The sequence below is a fragment of the Petaurus breviceps genome, unplaced genomic scaffold (assembly GCF_028583685.1).
Source record: "Petaurus breviceps papuanus isolate PSGF00001 unplaced genomic scaffold, PetGlider_PUasm1.0 183, whole genome shotgun sequence".
NCBI classification, from domain to species: domain Eukaryota; kingdom Metazoa; phylum Chordata; class Mammalia; order Diprotodontia; family Petauridae; genus Petaurus; species Petaurus breviceps.
In genome coordinates, this window is record NW_027185791.1 from 1,926,757 (window position 1) to 1,947,011 (window position 20,255).

A 20,255-nucleotide genomic window follows, 5' to 3' on the forward strand; every position below is an offset into this window, starting at 1 on the left:
GATATTTTGCCCTTTTTCCTCTTTTGTATTCAACATTGTTAATACCACATATCTCAGTTATTTATTTTTAAATTTATTTTTTTCTGCAGATTAGGATTGTTGACAGATTATATTGGTCATCAATATTGTCTCATTGTTATAACCTTTAACATAGCAAAATGAGAATTGAAAAATTTGTATCTCTGAGTTAATTTAAAAAAAATCTCTTTGTGCTGTAGATTTTTTCGTTTGTTTTAAAAATAAACTGTTCACCCCTTCAGCATCACGAACATATGAGTGTTAATGACAAAATGATGTTTTGGTTACTCATAGGTTACTTTTGCTTACTCATAACAAATAAAAGTAGTTGTCATTAGGAATTCAAGGAATTCAAGTTCTATAACAGAATGGTACAGGTTAGTCATGTAATAGATACCATCTATTTTGTTTTAAAGTAGCTTCAATAGACCTAGACTGCAGCTGGCCTGTGATTTCATTGATGTGGATATAGATGCATAATTGTAAGTCTACCCATTCTTGTCTATGTCTCCTATAAGGTTGCCTCAGGAATTTCACTCAGTATGCTGAGGCTTGTTCACCAGTTATCCTTTGAATTCATAGTGATCAGCTAGATGCAGTTAGCATAATGAAACCCACAAACAGCAACATCTGGAAGACCACCATGGATTCTTCAAGTTGGATTTTAGTTGGACACTTTCAGGGAGCTTATGTCTTCATAATTTATGCCTCACTTGATGCTAATGATCAGAGGACTTGCAAAGAAGGTTTTATATTATATATAATATATATATATATATTATATCTTTTAATGAATCATATATTTTTAACATATGTGTGGCAGAAATTTTGTTGGAAAGCAGTTACATAAAGCAAAAATGCTTATTTTTGCTTTACTAAGGCATTTTTTTATAGTCCAAAAGCAATATGTAAAATATGATCTTGTATTCTTTTTATTTTTTGGTCAATTGTATTATGGTAAAAATGTGATTTTTTTATATAATACTTGCAAAATTTTTCTTAGTTTCTTTTAATAACTACGTCAAGGATATCCATTATGCAGGTATAAATTATTCTCAGAAAATGTCATATAGATGGGAAAGTAAGTATATGGATTTGTAGTTACTGATATCTTGCTGGTTATCTTTTTTTGGGCGATAATCAGGTCCAAGTTTTTTTTTTTTCCGTGTCTTTAATATCTTATCCTCCTTCAGATACCTTGAGAAGCAATCCTTCAGATGCTCGAAATTGTATTGCCTCCAGTATGGACCATCCCTTTGTAATCCAGCACCTTTTTCCATTTTTTATTTCTTCAGTGACACTTCCAGAAGTATGAAATTAGTGTTCTAAGAATTTGTCGTGAAAATTTTTTGCAGTTTTTGCATCTTTTGTCTGTTTGTTGTCTTTCTTCTATTTCCTTTTCTTTTCTTTATATTATTTTGCTTGGTGATCTCATCAGTTCCTATGGATTCAATGATCATTTCTATGCCAAAAATTCTAGGATCTAATTTGCCCAACCCTAATGTCTTTTCTAGCCTCTAAATTACCATCTCTAACTGGCCATTGGACGTCTCATACTGGATGTCCCATAGATACTCTAAGCTTATAATATCAAAAATAGAACTCATCCCTCCCCTGATCCCTCCTCGTTTTCTAACTTGCCTACTGCTGGCTTGAACACGAGGCCATCATTCTTTCACTCTCACTCCCCATATCCGATCTCTTGCCAAGGCCAGTAGATTCTATCTTCATAACATCTCATCTCTTGAATATGTCTTCCCTTTTCCTCTGATGCTTCAGACCTTCATCATTTTTGCCTGGATGGTTGCAATAATTTTCTAGTAGGTTTCTCTGCTTCATTCTCTCTCCAATCCAGTCCATCCTTTACTCAGTTGTCAAGTTGATCTTTCTAAAGGACAAGTCTGACCATATCTCTGCCCTAGTCAGTAACTTCAATGGTTCCTTTTTACCTCTAGGATAAAATAGAAAGTTATCTGTTTGGCAGTCAAAGCTCTTTATAACTCCCCCATTTCCAGCCTTCTCATACCTTACGCTTCTCCCCTACCCTGCTCCACCACATACTCTTTTAAAAAAATTTATTAATTTATTTTTAGTTTTCAATATTCACTTCCATAAGATTTTGAGTTCTACATTTTCTCCCTTTCCCTCCCTTTTCCCTTCCCCAAGATGGCATACGGTTTGATGTAGGCTCTACATATACATTAAACATATTTTCACATTAGTCCTGTTGTAAAGAAGAATTAGAACCAATGGGAAGAACCTTGAGAAAGAAGAAACAAATGAAAAAGAGAGGGCAAACAATCTGCTTCAATCTGCATTCAGACCCCAGAGTTCTTTTTCTGGATGCCCCACATACTCTTTGATTCAGTGACACTGTCCTCAAGTCCTAGGCATTTTCCCTGTTCCCCTGTAAGGGTTATGGGATTTAAAGATCTTCCATGCCTCGTTGGACTTGCTGACGTAGCAGGAAGGGGCGGAGCAAGAGGAAGCGGAAGCCAAGCTAGCGTTCCTGAGGTGGCTGGCGGTGGTGGCAAGGGCGGGCGGCAGCAGCAGAGGCAGTGGCAGCGCGAAGCCCTTTTTGAGTTAGGACTGCTAAGGACTTTATGCTAAGGACTCCTGCTGAGGACTGCCAGGGGCCGGAGCTGCTGGGAGCGCGCTTCCAGGACACTGGGTGGTTGCTGTGCGTGGGGAGAGGAGGACCTTTGCCTGAGATAGCCTGTTCTGTTTTAAAGGCTTGAAAATGTGGGTGCTTTCTACTTTATCTACCTGTTCCAATATCATAACTACTCTGATGGTTTCAATTTCTGGTTTTGGGACTCAGTCTTTTGGTATCTTAATAAATTTTCTAGTTTATTTCCCCATATGGCAAGCATGATGTATTTTGTAATGGATAATTATATCAGCATATTTGTAATCTCCATAGGCATTGTGAATATGGCATTGCTGATACATCCCCCATGACTGAAACTCTCTTCTTCCTTATCTCTACCTCCTGGCTTCCCTAGCTTCTATCAAGTCCCAGCTAAAACCCCACCTTCTACAGGTATCCACTCTAGGTCCCCCTTAATTCTAATGCTTCCCTTCTCTTGATTACTTCCAATTTATCTGGTGTCTAGTTTGATTGTATAGAGTTATTTGCATATTTTCTTGCCCCCTCAGCCTGAGGTCCTTGGGAGCAGGGGCTGTTCTTTGTATCTCCACCACTTAGCCCAGTGTCGGGCACATAGTAGGTGCTTGTGGATTAATTGATAAACTACTTTTATCCTTGAATATTAAAGGAATGACTTTGCTCATGGGTCTCTCAAAAAATGTTCTTTAAACTTGTTTGTTTCTGTACTGTTTCTCATTGCTTTACAAAGCACTATTATTCCTAATCTTTCACCAGATTTTTTCAAACAGATTTATATTCTAATTTATATCCTTGAGCCACATGTGGCCTTCTAGATCCTCAAGTGATGCCCTTTGACTGAATCCAAACTTCACAGAACAAATCCCCTTAATAAAAGTATTTGTTCTGTAAAGCTTGGAAGCAGTCAAAAGGTCTCACCCAAGGACCTAGAAAGTCACATGTGATCTCAAGGCAGCAGGTTTCCCACCCCTGTAAACAGATGTTGCCCTGACTGTCCTATCCTTCCACTTGGAAAGTAGCTTAAAGAGGGGTTGACAAAGGTAGCCTTTAGCTTATTTTGGTTCCTTGCTATGGCAACTGATTCAAAGCTTCATTAGTCAAAAGTAGTGATAGAAATAAATAGCGGTGTATGCTGATCATTTTTGTGCTTGCTTCAAAAGTAGCATTTATTGCTTCTATTCTTAAGTGAATCATGGACTGACTTCAAATAGATCACCCATGAGGCGGCTGCTCTCCTATGTATAAAACCCCTAGGTAGCACAGTGTTGTGAGTAGAATGTTAGAGGTGGAGTCAGGAAGAACGGGATTCAAATTCTTGAACCCTGTGTACATTTGGCAGCAGCTAGGGTACATCTATTGAGTCACAGATGTGTTGAGTTCTACAGTTGTTGGGAAACTTACCCTACTAGGTCATTCACAGATCTTTTGTCTATTGATATATATTTTTAAAGTCCTGTTTACACCACTTTACAAAAACAACAGTTGAACTGCATTTGTTTTTTAGAAACCATAGGTTTGGAAGGCAATTTTCAGAAACCTTCTATATCACTTCTCCATAGATAGAACCATTTATAACCTTAATTAGAAAGATAAGATTTTATTTTATGTTTATGAACTTCCAGAGAATTAAGTTCCAGTCTATCATCCATTCCATTAGATTGTGGTTATTATTGAATATCTAGCTTTTAGTCAGTCTTATCATCTCTTCAGAAATCATGGAAAGTCATCTTCAAATATGAAATCTTTCATATATGCTTCAAGACTATAATTCAGTCAAATCCTCAGCTAGGTGGTATGGTGAATAGAACACTGGGCCCGGAATGGGGAAGATCTCTGTTCAAATGTGATCTCAGATACTTTACTAGCTATGCAAACCTGGACTAGTAAATTAATCTCTGTCTTCCTCAGTATTCACAGGTATAAAACAGGAATAGTAATAGCACCTACTTCTTAGGGTTGTAATGATAAAACGAGACAGCATTTTTAAAGTGCTTTGCAAATCTGAAAGCACTATATAAATGCTAGCTATTATTATTATTCTCTTATTCAGAATAATGGCTAATTATAAGCAAAATTGTGAAATAGATAACATTTGTTGTTGATACTTTCCCACTTTCTATTTTTTGCCCCTCTTCATCACCTTGGGATTCCTTTTCCACAATATGCCTTCTCGGATCCTGCCTGACCTGTCATATGCCTAGTTTTCTCCTAGCCTTGCTGTATATAGACACTTGGGAAGATACAAGGTGTGGACAAGATCTGAATCTGCTAACTCTGGGCAATAATTCATGTTCCTAAATTATCTTACCCTCCTCAACATCTTTGCTATTCTATCTCTCTCCTCTGCTGCCCAAAGACAATTTTCATTCCATTGAAGTCGTACTCTGAATTAGCTGGCAAAGGAATTTCCCAACAAATTAAATACACTAGCTTACCAGTAAGAATTACAAGATGGGTCCAAGGGGATGGAGTGCTGTGTCCTTTCTCTCTCCAGTAATGGCTTTTCCCTTATTCTTAACCTATGAATATGATGGTTGAGTTCAGTCCTAGGGGCACCAGACTTGTAAAAAGAAGGATTGCTTGTATTCCTTGGCATTTTATACCTCTGTCCTGGACACCTGAAGAAACTTACTAAAAACTTAGCTTTGGTTCATGTATAGGGTCTCCATAAATAGAGCAGCAGAAAAACGCTCAATGTATAATATGATTCAGGTATAGGAAAGCTATTTTATTTCCTCCACACAAACTAAAGGCTGACTACAAATGACTCACAAACATACATTGGCAGAGACTTGAAACAGAATAAACTAACATAGCTACTATGAGTAGTTATAACTGCTATAACATTAAATATAACTAGTGTTATGTATTGGGGCATTGGCTCAATGGATAGACTACTGGGCCTGAGGTCAGAAAGACCTCAGTTCAAATCTAGCCTCAGGCAGATGTATAACTCTGGGTAACTTAACCTATGTTTACCTTAATCCACAAGAGAAGGAAATGGGAAACCACTCCAGTATCTTTGCCCAGAAAATGCCATGGACAGGATAGGCATGCAATATCTGTGGAGTCACAAAGAGACACAACTGAATGACTGAACAATAAAATGTTATGTGCTACCAGAAGGCTAAAACCTAAACGTTAGAACCTGAAGGAGTTTGTGGGAATGCTAAATAGACATTTTATGTTTGGCTTCAGCTCTGCACTCTCTCTCTTAAAATCCCTATTTTCTGTCAAACTAGACCATGGTTTGGGTTTATCTTCCTGTTGACTGAAATCTTACCCTTCAAGAAGTACCATAGCAGTTGTAGAAAGGGCACCTTCCATGTAGATTGAAGACTGAGAATCTCCTGACCTCTTGAATTTATTAGACTTCCTTCAATTACACAGTCCTCTGTAGTGTTCTCTTCCCATTTGCTGGGTGCCCTTCTTGCCTGCTGGGGACAGAGAAACACCATTTATTCCTGTTCCCTACACTTATGTACTGGTATTTCCTGTTTATAAGAATAAAAGAAATAAATTATTATATCATTTTCCCTCACTGAGAAATTTCCTGAACTGCCTAACATCCTGAGAGGAGACTACCTAGAGGATGAACCCCTACTGATATTAATAAATTCTCCTGAACTCATTCAACAATAATTAATGACCCCCTGATCTCAGAGTCCTGAACTCCTGACTGTCGTTATACAGAACCCATTCTCCATCCTCTGCTGCTCACTCTCTTATACTTGTCCCTCTAATCCTCTCTCCCCCCCACAATGTCACATCCTGAAGCTACCCACACCCTCCACTGTGCTCTCTGGAATGCATGATCTGTAGGTAACACATTTGCTTTCATCTTAAATATTTTCCTTTCCTACACCTTTCATCTTTTGATTTTCATTGAGATCTGGCCTCTTTCTTATGACCTAATCTGCCTGGCTGTCCTTTCCACCACTGGTTACCCATTCTCACACATTTCCCCCAACTCTCTAGCCAAGCTAGGGTAGTTAGAATACTCTGCTCTACACTGCCACGTCCAGGGTTTCTCTCTGCTTCCATCACTCAGTGATACTTCTTATATTGAAGTTCTCTCTGTCTATGCCTACCATAGAATCAAAGTTGTGGTAGCTATTGTGTATTGATCATCGATTCATTCCTCTCCTTTCCTTAATGAGTTAATTTCCATAGTCTTTCTCTCCTCCCTAATTCCTGCCCTCAAACCAGAGGACTTCAGCACACACACGCACACAGACACCCACATACACACATATTGATACTCCCTAGCTCACCCTTACCTCCTAGTTCATGTTGCTCATTTCCCATGACCTTCTTGTCTACCCCACCTCAGCTACATACAGAGATGGTCATAGTCTTGATCTTTAAATTCTCTTATCTGATTAAAACCTGTTGTCATTCTTCCTCTCTCTCCACCCTTCAACCCCAAATGCTCCTTCTAATGTTTCCCATGAACTCTAATCTCTCCACTCCTTGGTTCTTTCCCAGGCCATCATGCTAGAATTGGCTAGAATCTTCTCCTTTCCCACCTTGACCCCTGAGTGAATCACCTCAACTGTATGCTCTCCTCTTCTCTTAAATTCCTTGCTTCCTAATTCAACTGCTAATTTTGCCCTGCCAAGCCTCTTTCTTGAATTACTCCCATTATCCACTGCCTTTACTCATGTACTACTAAACAAAACTGGAGAAAATCATGAAACCATGTGGACTAAATCCACTATAAATTTATTTTATATAACCTAAACTGGGTCCTCACTGCTGCAAGGCAATCCTTTTATACCTCCTAACTGACTTGCTGTACTGTCTGTACAACTTCTTTTTCAAGCCTTTTAATCCCTTCTCAGATCTTTTTCTAACCTTCTCAGCTGAGAACCTTGTCCCATATTTCACTGAAAATAATTGAGGTTTTTTTGCCAAGAGCTTCCTGTTCTTTCCTCTTCCTCAACTCAAAACTTCCAGGTGCCTTTTGTCACAATTTCTACCTTCTTCCCTATCTCACATAATGAGGTGTCCCTTCTTGTCAAGGCAAATCCCTCTATATGTACAAATGATACCATTCCATCTTCTTCAGCAGATTTACCCATGTTATCTCCACTCTCACTCATTGTCCGTCTCTTTTTGTCTATTGACTATTGTTTGTGCTACCTACAAACAAGCTATGTTTCCCCATTCTCAAAAAAAATCTCACTTGATCTATTCATTCCTATGTTAGCATCCCATACCTCTCCCTACTCAATATTCTTTAATAGTTTATTACTCCAAGATCAAATATAAAATTATCTATTTGGCATTCAAAGCCCCTTGTAACTTACCCCCTATCTTTCCAGTCTTTTTGTACTTTAAATTGCCTCCCTCATAGCATACTCTTTGATCCAGTTTATCCTGGCCTCCTTACTGTTCTTCATACAAGACATCCTTCTCCCAACTCTAGACGTTTTCTTTGCCTGACCCTCATGCCTGAAATGTTCTCCCTTTGCCTCCAGGCTTCCCTGGAATCCCTCAAATTCCTGCTAAAATTTTACCTTCTAAAGGAAGCCTTTCCTATCTCCCTAAATTCTAGTGTCTTCCTTCTGTTGATTAACTCCCATTTATCCTGAATATATCTTGTTTGTACATAGTTGTTTGCATACTAACCCCTCCATTAGATTTTGAGCTCCTTGAGATCAAGGACTATGTTTTGCCTCCCCTCCTCCCCACTTTTTTTAGCATCCACAGGGCCTAGTACAGTGTCTAACATATATTAGATGCTTGGTAAATGTTTCCTCACTGACTGACAAGTCTAAAATATATGTACCTCAGGATTGATATTTGGTCATTTATGTTTCTAAAAGAAACACACAAGAGTTAGTGAGAGCCCTGATAGCCAGTTTCAATCTCTCCTACACTAATACGCTGTCCCAGCTGCCATGTGCTCATTTCATCAGTTTGTCATTTCTGAGTTTGGAGAAAGGACACCAGCCCATCTCAGACCCCTTCACAGAGTCTCAAAGATACTTGTAATGCTTTTCAGATTGGAAAAGAAAGGACAGAGGAATGGCTGACCCCCTTTTAAAGATCCACTGAGTGATTACCATGGAAGCCTCCTGTTTCTGAAGTAGGCCAATTCTTCCCTCCTTAGGCAACCTGGTGGCTTCCTGATCCTGAGGGCTAACCATGTTGATGTTGGACTTAGTCTGGACACCGAGTGCCTTAGCCCAGTGTTGTTCAGAACTTCCAAGCTCAAGAGATTCTCTAGTTTTAGCCTTCAAGGTAGCTGGGATTATAGACATATATCACCAAACTTGGCATTTAATCATTCTTACAAGAATTTAGTTTGTCCTTCACTTCAAAATATTTTCTTTCTGTGGGTTCTTTGAAGACTCAAATTTGTTAGCTCTTGTTCAGTTCTCTAAGGTCATTTTAAATTCTGACATCCAAAATTCAGAAATTAATATCTTCTCTCATCTTTGTCTTCTAGCTTAATGTTAGCATCCATTTTTCAGAGCACTTTTTAACTTAATGATTTCAGTTATTTATTTAAATATGCATAAATATGTTGGGATTGATACTGATTGTGATCGACAAATTATCATTTCTGAAACATGCTTCAAACAATCAATGGTGCAAGTGATTAATTGAGCAGGTTAGATCAAAATTGTGTTACTTTTGGACAGAGGCCATTGAAAGATTCACAAAATAACAGCCCAGCATGATGTGATCTTTAGAATAAAGAAGAATTTATAGAATTTGTTTACCAACTCATAATGTTTTTACTTGATATTTTAGTTTTCTTCAAAGGATTTACAATGTAATGGTGACCTTCCAAAGTATTTAGTATTATATTGTAGATAAGATGTAAAGATATCTGGTTGATAGAATTACAGCTACCCATTTCTGAATTATTGATTTATCCTTTTTTCTTCTTAAAAATATGAACTCTCATTTCACTGGATTCTTTCCAGTTTTCTTTCTGTGCTTCCAAAATGGCAGCTTGTGGCATTATAGCAACTCTAGCCAATTCTTTTTAGCATAATAAAATTAGAAAAAATGAAGGCAGAATATGGAGTAGAAACATGAGGAAATTAAGGGGAAAAATCTTTTTTTCCCCTGAGGATTTTAAGGGGGGAAGAAAGCTTCAGAAAAAAGAGGAACCTAGAAATTGCATGTTTTTATATTTCTAAGCCAACAAAGTGATGGAAGATCTGTAAGAAACACTAAAACCCAACACATTATCCATGTAATAACAGTGGATGTGGATGGGTGCTGCTTTATAGGGTGCTGATGTCCAGGGTGATAGTTGCCACACTTTTCTTCCTACCCCCTTTGTTTCTAATAGCCTTGCCCTGTTATGACAATCACCTTTTTTATTTCTTTAAAGCTTATAAGCAATATAATGGCCCTTCCGGTATATGTGATTCCTTCTTTTATTATATATATGTATATGTATGTATATACATATATGTATATATATAGGTACACATATACACATTTAATTTATTATATATTTATTTTTCACATTCATTTAAAAACTTGATTTTCAAATTTTCTCCCTTTCTCACCCATCGAGAAAATAAGAAATGTGATATCAATTATACATGTAAAATAATGCAAAACATATTTCCATATTAGCCATGTTGCAACCCTGCCCCCTAAAAAACCCCCCAAGAAAAGTAAAATGAAAAGAATTATGCTTTAACCTGTACTCTGCATTCATCAGTTCTCTCTCTGGGGCCAGACAACATTTTTCAGCATAAATCCTCAGAAACTGTATTGGATCATTGTGCTGATCAAAAAAGCTGTCATTCACAGTTGATCGTGATTACGATATTTCTGTTACTATATACAATGCTCTCCTGGTTCTGCTCACTGCTCTTGGCATTAGTTCATATAAGTCTTCCCAGGTTTTTCTGAAAGCATCCTGCTTGTCATTTCTTATAGCATAAAATTATTTCATTACAATCATATACTACAGCTCGTTTAGTCATTTCTTAGTTGGTAAGATATCCCCTCAATTTCAATTTTTTTTGCTGCCACAGAAAGAGCTGCTTACAAATATTTTTGTACATATAGTTTCTTTTTCTTTTGTCCCTAATCTCTTTGGGATACAGACATAGTAATGGTATTTCTGGGTCAAAGGATTTGTGCAAGTTTTATAGCCCTTTGGTCATAGTTCCAGAATGTTCTCCAGAATGGTTGTATCAGTTCACAGCTCTACCAATAGTGCATTAGTGTCCCAATTTTTCCATATCCACTCCAACATTTGTCATTTTCCTTGTCTGTCATGTTAATCAATCTAATAGGCGTGAAGTGGTACTTCAGATTTGTTTAATTTGGATTTCTCTAATCAATAGTGATGTAGAGCATTTTCATATGACTATAGATAGCTTTGATTTCTTCTTCTAAAAACTGCCTGTTCATATCCTTTGACTATTAATTGGGGAATGACTCATTTTAATAAATTTGGCTCAATTCCTTATATATTTGAGAAATGATGTCTTTATTAGAGAAATTTGTTTTAAAATTTTTTCCCCAGTGTTTCTTGCTTTCCTTCTAATCTTGGTTGCATTGGTTTTGTTTGTGCAAAACTTTTTAAATTAATGTAATCAAAATTATTTATTTTACTTCCATGATCCTTTCTATCTCTTTTTTTGGTCATAAATTTTTCCCTTAACCATAGATCCCACAGATAAAACTTTCCATGCTCCCCAAATTTGCTTATGATATTATCCTTTATGTCTAAATCATGCATCCATTTTGACATTCTCTTGGTATATGGTGTAAGATTTTGTTCTATACCAATTTTCTGCCAAACTACAATTTTCCCAAGCAATTTATTTTTGTTAAATAGTAAGTTCTTATCTCAAAAACTTGCATCTTTTGGTTTATCAAACACTAGATTACTATGGTCATTCACTACTCTGCTTTTTGTACCTAATCTATCCCACTGATCCACTCCTCTATTTCTTAGGCACTACCAGATTGTTTTCATGATTTCACTTTATAATATGGTTTGAAATCTGATACTGCTGGACTGCTTTCCTTCACATTTAAATAATTTATTCCCTTGATATTCTTGACCTTTTATTCTGCTAGATGAATTTTATTATTATTTTTTCTAGCTCTACAAAATAGTTTGAATGGTATGGTACTGAATAAGTAATTTAGGAAGAATTGTGATTTTTATTATATTGCCTTGGCTGAATGATGAGCAGTTAATATTTCTTCAATTGTTTATTGTTTTGTAAAATGTTTTATAATTGTGTTATATGGTTTGTGGATTTGTCTTGGTGGGTAGACCCCTAAATATTTTATATTGTCTGCAGTTATTTTAAATGAAATTTCTCTTTATATCTCTTCCTGATGACCTTCATTGGCAATATATAAAAATACTGATTTTGTTTTATAATATAAATATAATATTTATTAACAATTATAAATAATATTATATAATAAATAATAATAAATATTTTGTAATATAAAATTTTTTTATTTCCTACAACTTTGTTTCCACTAGATTTTCAGTTGATTCCCTAAGTATACCATATGACGGTTTTGTTTCACCATTGCCTATGCTAATTCCTTCAATTCCTTTTTTTTTTTTTGGTCTCATTGCTATAGTTAGCACTTCTAGTGCAACACTGCATAATAATTGTGATAATGGACATCCTTGCTTCACCCCAGATCTTTTTGGGAAGGCTTATCCCCTTTGGCTATATCTTTGTTTCTAACATCCCTTATTCCTTGAAGGAGTGGGTAAAACTGGTGACTTCAGCAAGATTCTTTTGTTTTCAGTCCAACTTCTTTCCCCCCTTTTCCTGTTGCCCCTGTGCTATTTATTCTTTCTAACTCAGCTCATTAACTTCTTCCTGGTGCCACCAAGGCTTCCCTCATTGCATCTGCCCTCTGCTTAGCCACTGAAATACATACCACTCCCTTTCAGTCCACCAGACCCTTGAATTCCTGCTGATTTTTTTGTCTAAAATCAACAGGGCATGACCAATCTCCTCAACCAACTTTTAAGACATTTCCTGTGTGACTTCATTTCACTTCACTTAATGACTTTCTCGGTCTTTTTGTACTAAAATCTATTATTTATTGATTGGTTAAATGGAGATGTTTAGCCCTTGTTCACATCTCTGATTGAATTTTCTTATCTTACAAAACTATAAAGGCTAGCCTCTTGTCACTTACATCAAGTGGAGTGGAGTGTCATCTCCACCTCCCACATCTGATTTCTTAGTCCTCTTCCTCAAATTTCCCATCAAAGCAGCAAAAACAATAAACCAAAAACTGTTTTTGCTGTGGTTTCAAAATGTTAGAAACTGTACATTTCTAACCTCGGTATGAATCATCGGTATCTATTATCTACTCAGAATCACTGAATCCTCGAGTTGTTGAGGACTTCAACATCCATCTAGTTCAATCCCAGAACAAAACAACACCCACTTCAACGTATCTGAATAGTCATAGAGTCTCTGCTTGAAGACCTCAAAAAAGAGCAAACCCACACCTTTCTATGCAGTCTATTCGACTTTTGGATAACTCTAATTAGGAGGTTTTTTTTTTTAATGACATAAAATCTAAATTTACTTCTTTGCCTCTTCTACCTGTTGCTCATGGTTTTACCTTCTGGAAACAAACATAAAGTCTTCTTTCACATGGAAGCCTTTCCAATCCTAGAATACATCTATAATGCTTTCCCTGAGCCTTCTCTTCTACAGACTAATGTTTATTTCCTTCAATTTATCCTTATATGTGCTCGACCTGAACTCTAAGGTCCTTACCATTCTAGTTGACTTTTTCTGGATACTCTAGCCTATCAATGTCCTTTCTCTAAGCTACGGTGCCAGAACCGAACTCAATACTCCAGATGAAGTTTGATAAGGGTAGAGCACAGTGAGACTATTCTTAGAAACTATGCCCCTCTTAATTCAGCTCAATTGGCTGCTCCACAACCCTGATTTTTTCATATTGAACTTGTGGTCTACTAAGGCTCCAAAATCTTTTTTAAAGAACAACTTCTATCAAACACTGCCTCCCTCATCTTAAACTTTTGAAGTTGATTTTTTGGTACCCAAGTGTAAGAATTTGTGACTTAGGTTCTTATCCTTGTGATTATTGTGTATGTTCATGTTTTTAAATAAAGACAATGGGAGACTGTCACCTCCCCCCTCACATTTAGTCCTTTTGATGGTATCTATTATTGAATTTCACTGCCCATTTAGTGAAAGGAGGCAACAATTTTCTTTATCTTTTCATTCTTTTTGATACATTTAAAGAATGATTTCTATCTTCCATTTTGCCTTTTGCAAGTTTTATTCCATTGTCTCCTTTACTTTCTTGTCTTAATTGTAAGCATCACCATCATCAGAAACAGAATTCATGTAGTTAAAGTGGTGGGGAGACTTTCTAATGTTCTTTCTTTCTTGTTTTTTAACCTACTTAATTTTATTTTCAATTCCAAATCATCTTCCTCTACCAATTTTTCCATTTCCTTTACCAGTTAAAAATAAAGCCCATTACAAATATGTAAAGACATGCAAAACATATCTCCACATTAACTATCTTCCAAAAAAATAAAGAAAAAAGGAAGAAATAGAAGAAAATAGGTTTCAATGTGCACTCTGAGTCCATAAATACTCTTTCTGGAGGTGGATAGCATGTTTCCTCATGAGTCTTTCGGAAATGTAGTTGGTCACTGTTGATAAGAGTTATTGAGTCTTTTGAAGTTGGTTATCTTTACAATATTGTGATTCCTGTATGAACTGTTCACTTGGTTCTGCTCACATCACTTTGCATCATTTCATGCAAATCTTCCCAGATTTTTCTCTTCATATTTAATAGCTTTTGGGTAATAGTTCCAAATTTTATTCCGGAATGGTCAGACTAGTTCACAGCTCTACCGATAGTGTCCTAATGTACCTATTTTCTCACATCATCTCTAGTATCTGTTGTTTTCCTTTTTTTGTTATATTAATCAGTCTTATGGGTGTGAAGCACCCCAGAGTTGTTTTAATGTGCATCTACCAGTGATTTTCCCCTGATGTTCTTTAACTGTTCTATCTCTTTTACATAAAGTAGTGATCTCTTTAGGGATATTTCCAATTGTGTAAGTCATCATAGCTGCCTAAACACAGTCTCTCTCTCTCTCTCTCTCTCTCTCTCTCTCTCTCTCTCTCTCTCTCTCTCTCTCTCTCTCTCTCTCTCTCTCTGTCTCTGTCTCTATCCCTCTCTGTGGTTGTATTTTTATTGCTTTTTCAGTGGTTTTTGAAAAGTTTACCTCTTTGTAGATCTGCCTGGCAAAATCTTATAACCCACAATCTGACTTCCCTCTCAATGACAATTAAAAGAGGGTATTCTTCCTAACTTTGTCCCTGTGATGACCACCCCCTCAATCTTTGAACCTCACTCTATTGTCTTATAGGCATGTGGTGTTTACCTCTTTGATCCTTTACCTCCACAGTTCCTATGGTGCCATTCCCCTCCTTCTAGGGAGCAAAATGAATGGAACACTGGACATGGAGTCATGAAGCCCTAAGCTGAAACTGTGTGACCCTAAACAAGTAATTTAAGCTCTGTCTGCCTCAGTTTCCTCAACTGTAAAATGGCAACAATAATAGTACTTACCTTCCAAGGTTATTGAGTGAATCAAATGAGATAATATTTGTATAGTGCTATATTGCTTAGCACAGTGCCTGGCATGTAGTAGACAATAAATATTTATTTCCTTCCCTTCTCTCCTGGAGCCACTGTTCCTCTTCCATCTTCCCCGGGGGTGAGGCTCATTACTCTCTGTAGGACAGCAATTGTATTTAATGTCAGACTGCCCTCTGTACCACTGCCACCCACTATCTCTCTCAATTGATGCAGTTTCAGTTAGTAATTCTTTGATTACTCGTGATAAGAATATTACCAGTGATACAAGTATCTTTGCTAAACTATCTATATGTGAATGTTCCTCAAATTCTATAGTTATTTCTCTTGCCTGGATCATGTAAAACTTTCTTTGAGATCCTCTTTCACTGTAGAATTATATTACTTGCATCCAGGAGCTGAAAGTCCTAGTTATCAGACTATAACCCTTGACTCCTATTTCCCTTCTCACATTCATACTATCACAGAATTTAGAACTGAAAGGAACCTTAGAAAACTTCTCAAATCTCTTAACTTTATAGATTACACTAATATTCCTAAAGCTCTACCTGTGCAAGTCATGTAGCCCCAAACCCTAGTAGACATTATACACCATCTAGTACATGATTTTAATTTACCAAAGATTGCTGCTTGATGCATGTCAAATAATAGATATTTTAATAGTAAAAATACCAATCTTGAGTCTTCTCTAGTCTCATCTATTGTTCTTGTACCTGAAAATATGACCTGAATATCAAAGGACTAAAGATAATAATGTGATTTAAATATAATCTTTTAGTTAATTTTCCTGGTAAGCTCCTTTCCCCCCTCCCATGTACAGTGCTAATTTTGATTTCAAAGGGAACATAAGCCATAGAGAGGGAATTATATCCTAGGAGAATAAAACCTAATAACACAAACTGCTGGATACCTATGAGACTCTAACTTGCGCACAGTGTGGTGTACAGTGAGCCATAGGTATTTAATTATCATTAGATGACAAGTACCTAGGTGATGGCTTTTATTATGGAAATAGTTTATCTCAAATTGTACCTTTCCAAGAAGGCGAAGAATCAGCCTGTGTAGGAGAAGCTAATGATTTCTTTGTATTTTTCCTCCTCTTTTCAGTTTTCATATTTTAACAAGGTTACCTTTCACGTTTCTATTTCTATGCCTAGCATAGTTCTGTCGGTTGCCAAGGGAACGATTACTAGGGCTGTACATTCTGCATTACTAGTCTTTGCAAGGTGACAAAGGAGAAGGAAAGAAAGACATCCTTCAGCATAAATACATGGAGAACTATTTGAAAAATAAATGGGTTGTTATGAGATAAAAAATATGTTCCATCTTCTGTCTGTAAGGGGGTCTCTTTAAACATAATACCAAAAGGCTCTTTGTATTGTCTCCTATGGAGAGGAGCTTTCTGGAAACTAAGGACCCTTCCTGTTGGAGTCCCTATAGCAATATTTCAGCAAGGATCTTTTCTCCTTCTTCTAACCTTAACTAAATAGTCTCTTTTTTTGAAAGGCTCATTGTATTCCACATCCATTTGCATTCACAGCCTTTGTATGAAGCACAGAGTGTCCTCGCTTGACAAATTGGAAAATAAAGTGATATAGTAGAGTGGTTCAGGCTCACCGGAAGTCACTTAGCAAGTCAAAGAATGAGCTATGGCCTGGGCTCAGATGGTCAGATACTCCAAACTACACTCTAATTATTGAAATGTTACCTTTCTATTTTAATATCCAGTCCCTAAATAAATCAACCTGAAGTTCAAATATCATACTCTTAGAGCAGCACTTACTGATTTATGTGCTCACATAGCTAATACTCTTAAAAGGCAAGACTAGAGCCCAAGGTGTTCATGACTCTCCACTTTTTCATCTTGCCTTTAACTTCATGGTTATGGTAATATGGTCATCTCCCACTATAGCACTTAATGTGAAAAAGAGAAAAATTACTAAGAATTTTTTTTTTAAAATTAAAGGGATATTAACTATAACTCTTTGGAAATAGGAATTTGTATATTTTAAAATATGAAGTAATTAAAAATGACAATTAGAATTTAAGAATTTCCGAATTTACTTCAAAACTTCACAGATGTCACAGAAGATGTCACAGTGTTTAAAATAATCTCATTAATTAATTTTATTGTTATATTTATTATAAATATATTTAATTAATTTATTACTTAATTTTTATAACCTTTGTTATGAGTTATTTGTGACTTGGTTTTTCCTACACTGACTTTTTTCAGATAGAACCTAACAGAATGAATTTTGAGAGTCTAGAGCATACAGGATTATACCTGAAAGGCTCTGAATTCAGTTTTTCTGGCACTAGTTACTAAACCTATAACTGTTGCCCATTTTATAACTTACCCTTAATTAAAAAGCTAAAAGTTAATGATCTAATGGCAAGATTTTGTTATTGCTTTTAAAAGACAGTGTTTTATAAGAACATTATATATTGCTTATATACTTTACTTTTGATTACAATTTATATGACTTATTCAGGATCCCTGCTTCTTTTCTTCCCTCCTAACTGACTAGTCTTTGGGCCCTTTTTGATGATCATTAGTTTTTCCATGAAAGAATATGGGAAGAAAATAGATTTGCCAACAGTTCAATATCAGACCAGCATGGCTACTATCTTTTCACATCATTATTTGGGATTCTTACCTAGGCATGTAGAATAGAATACTGGACCTGGAGTCAGGAAGACCTGAATTTATATCCAGCCTCAGTCACTTACTATGTGACCCTAGACAAGTCACTTAATCTCATCTGCCTCAGTTTCCCCAACTCTAAAGCAGGTACCATAATAGTTTTTATCTCTCAGGGCTGTTGTGAGGATCACATAAGATAATGTTGTAAAACTCTTAGGACAATACCTGGCACATAGTAATCACTTAATAAATTCTTGTTCCCTTCCCTTCTACTGACTGATGAGTTGTTTCAATATTGGTTGCATGGAAAATTCACAGATATTTTCTGCCTCCCTCTGTATTGGTGGGCTCTAGGGAAATTATTTACCCATTTGTGGACTTTTTGGTGATGAGTCACACAAGAGCTAGGCATGCAAGAACTCTGAGTGATCCACAGGCAGTAGTTTATTTGGCTGTTGATATTTTGATTTCTATAACCCTGAAAATTGGAAATGGAAGTAAAACCTATGAATCAATGTATTGTAAAGAGATACTGTGATAGTAAATGAATAAATAAACAAACAAAAATGGTAAGTTTTGCGGAACCTCAAGCATTTATGTTTCTATATGCACACATCAGCTGTATCATTTTTTATTTAACTTGGAACCACTTTAACAGCTAAATCAGGCAAAGCTGAGTGTTCTTACCCCCCTGCCAAGGGTCTAAAAGGCAAAACCTTGTTTATTTGCTTTTGTTGTTGGGATACAGTCTAAAATGCAAGAAATTGGTCAAGAGAAGGGTGGGGGTTACTTTTCAAGAATTCCATAGTATGAACACCTTTCCCCTAGGGATTTTTAGGAGGTTGACAGAATGAATATGGTAAAATAGTTTGAAAATACTAAGAAAAGTGAAAGGTTCTTGAAACTGTCTCCCCTTGGAATAGCTTTTGCTTTTAGGCAGTTTTATTTGTAATAAAGCATGGATATTATAAACAAAGTCTTCTGCACAGACAGCTTTATCTTCCTTGCTTCCATTAGCCTGCCATATACTAGAATGCTCTGATGGCCTCGCTCGAGATGTTATCAGCACTATAGGTCAAGCTTTTGAACTTCGATTCAAGCAGTATTTACAGTGTCCTTCAAAGATATCTGCTCTTCACGACTGGTAAGTAAAAACACAAGATACTTTGTTACTAATGTTCTTAAAAATGCACACAAGGGGAGGGCAATTTTCTGGTACTTTGTTTTGAATTAAGGCTGCTAAATTTCTGGTTAGCAGAATCACCTGGAATATAATATGATAATGCCATAAGCAGATAAACATATGGAGTTTAACATGAATAATACTTGCAACATTTCAAAAAACCATTTTCCTGGAACCTGCAGTAATAGTGACCAAGGTTACATTAAAAACTATTTCATTGTAATTGTTTTTTCTTCCTGGAATGGACCCTACAGCTATGAAATGTTTCCAAGCATCATCTCTCACCAGGTTCATGTCACTTCTCATGGCATCTGTCTTATCAGCATCATTGAAAAGCAACTTCTGAAAAAAAAATCCCTCCTTGTAAGAGGTCTGGTGCTAGCCACTTCGTGAAATCACTGCTCTGACGGTTCATGCCTTCTGGAAGTTTATAATCCAAAACAATCTATCATCTATATTTTAATCCTCCTTCACCTTACATAAATCCCATTTGAGTTGAAGATTATCTAATGTCTTAAATTAATTGCCCACTGTTTCCTTATATCATAAGAAGATAAGATGAAACAAGAGATGTTATGCTGGGCCAATTGGTGTGAAGGCTCAACTGGTTTAATGCCCTGCCTGTGACAGAGACATCATTGCCTAGTGGTTAGGGTATGAAGTGAGGAAGGCCCAAGTTCAATCCCAGCTCAGACACAGTTGTGGAATTCTGGGCATGTGTATTCACCTCTCAGTGTCTCATTTTCCTCATCTATAAAGTGAAAGGTTTGGACTCCATGGCCTCTAAAGTCCCTTTCAACTCTATAGCTATGGCCCTAGGAATTTGTGAATGTGTTACAGTGGAGCATGGCTGCAATCCACCATGAGAACCTCAAAAGGTTAAACATGGCCTGCCTCCCAAAGTTTCTATCATCCCTTAAGAACTTGTTATATATGTGTCATCTGTGAATCTTTCTAAGCCTTCTTGAACCAATTTCAGGATATTTTTAGCCTGTACTATCTCTTTGTTCCATTAGTTTATAGTCTGCTATCCAAAACATGACTTCTTTTTACTTGTCTGAAATTCACTTGTTGATACCTACTTCTTATGTCTTATTCTTATAATTGATAAAGAAGTCAGGGTATTGGCATTGGTACATTATATA

At 36.5% G+C, this 20,255-nt stretch overlaps 1 protein-coding gene across 1 annotated transcript in view; it reads left to right on the plus strand.

Moving 5' to 3' along the window:
• SHC3 (SHC adaptor protein 3) overlaps positions 1-20,255 on the plus strand; it is a 164,287-nt gene that overhangs the window by 103,426 nt on the left and 40,606 nt on the right. Inside the window, exon 7 of the mRNA XM_069087744.1 lies at positions 18,945-19,071. Within this exon, the coding sequence (XP_068943845.1) occupies positions 18,945-19,071 (127 nt within the window). The remainder of the gene's footprint in view (positions 1-18,944; positions 19,072-20,255) is intronic.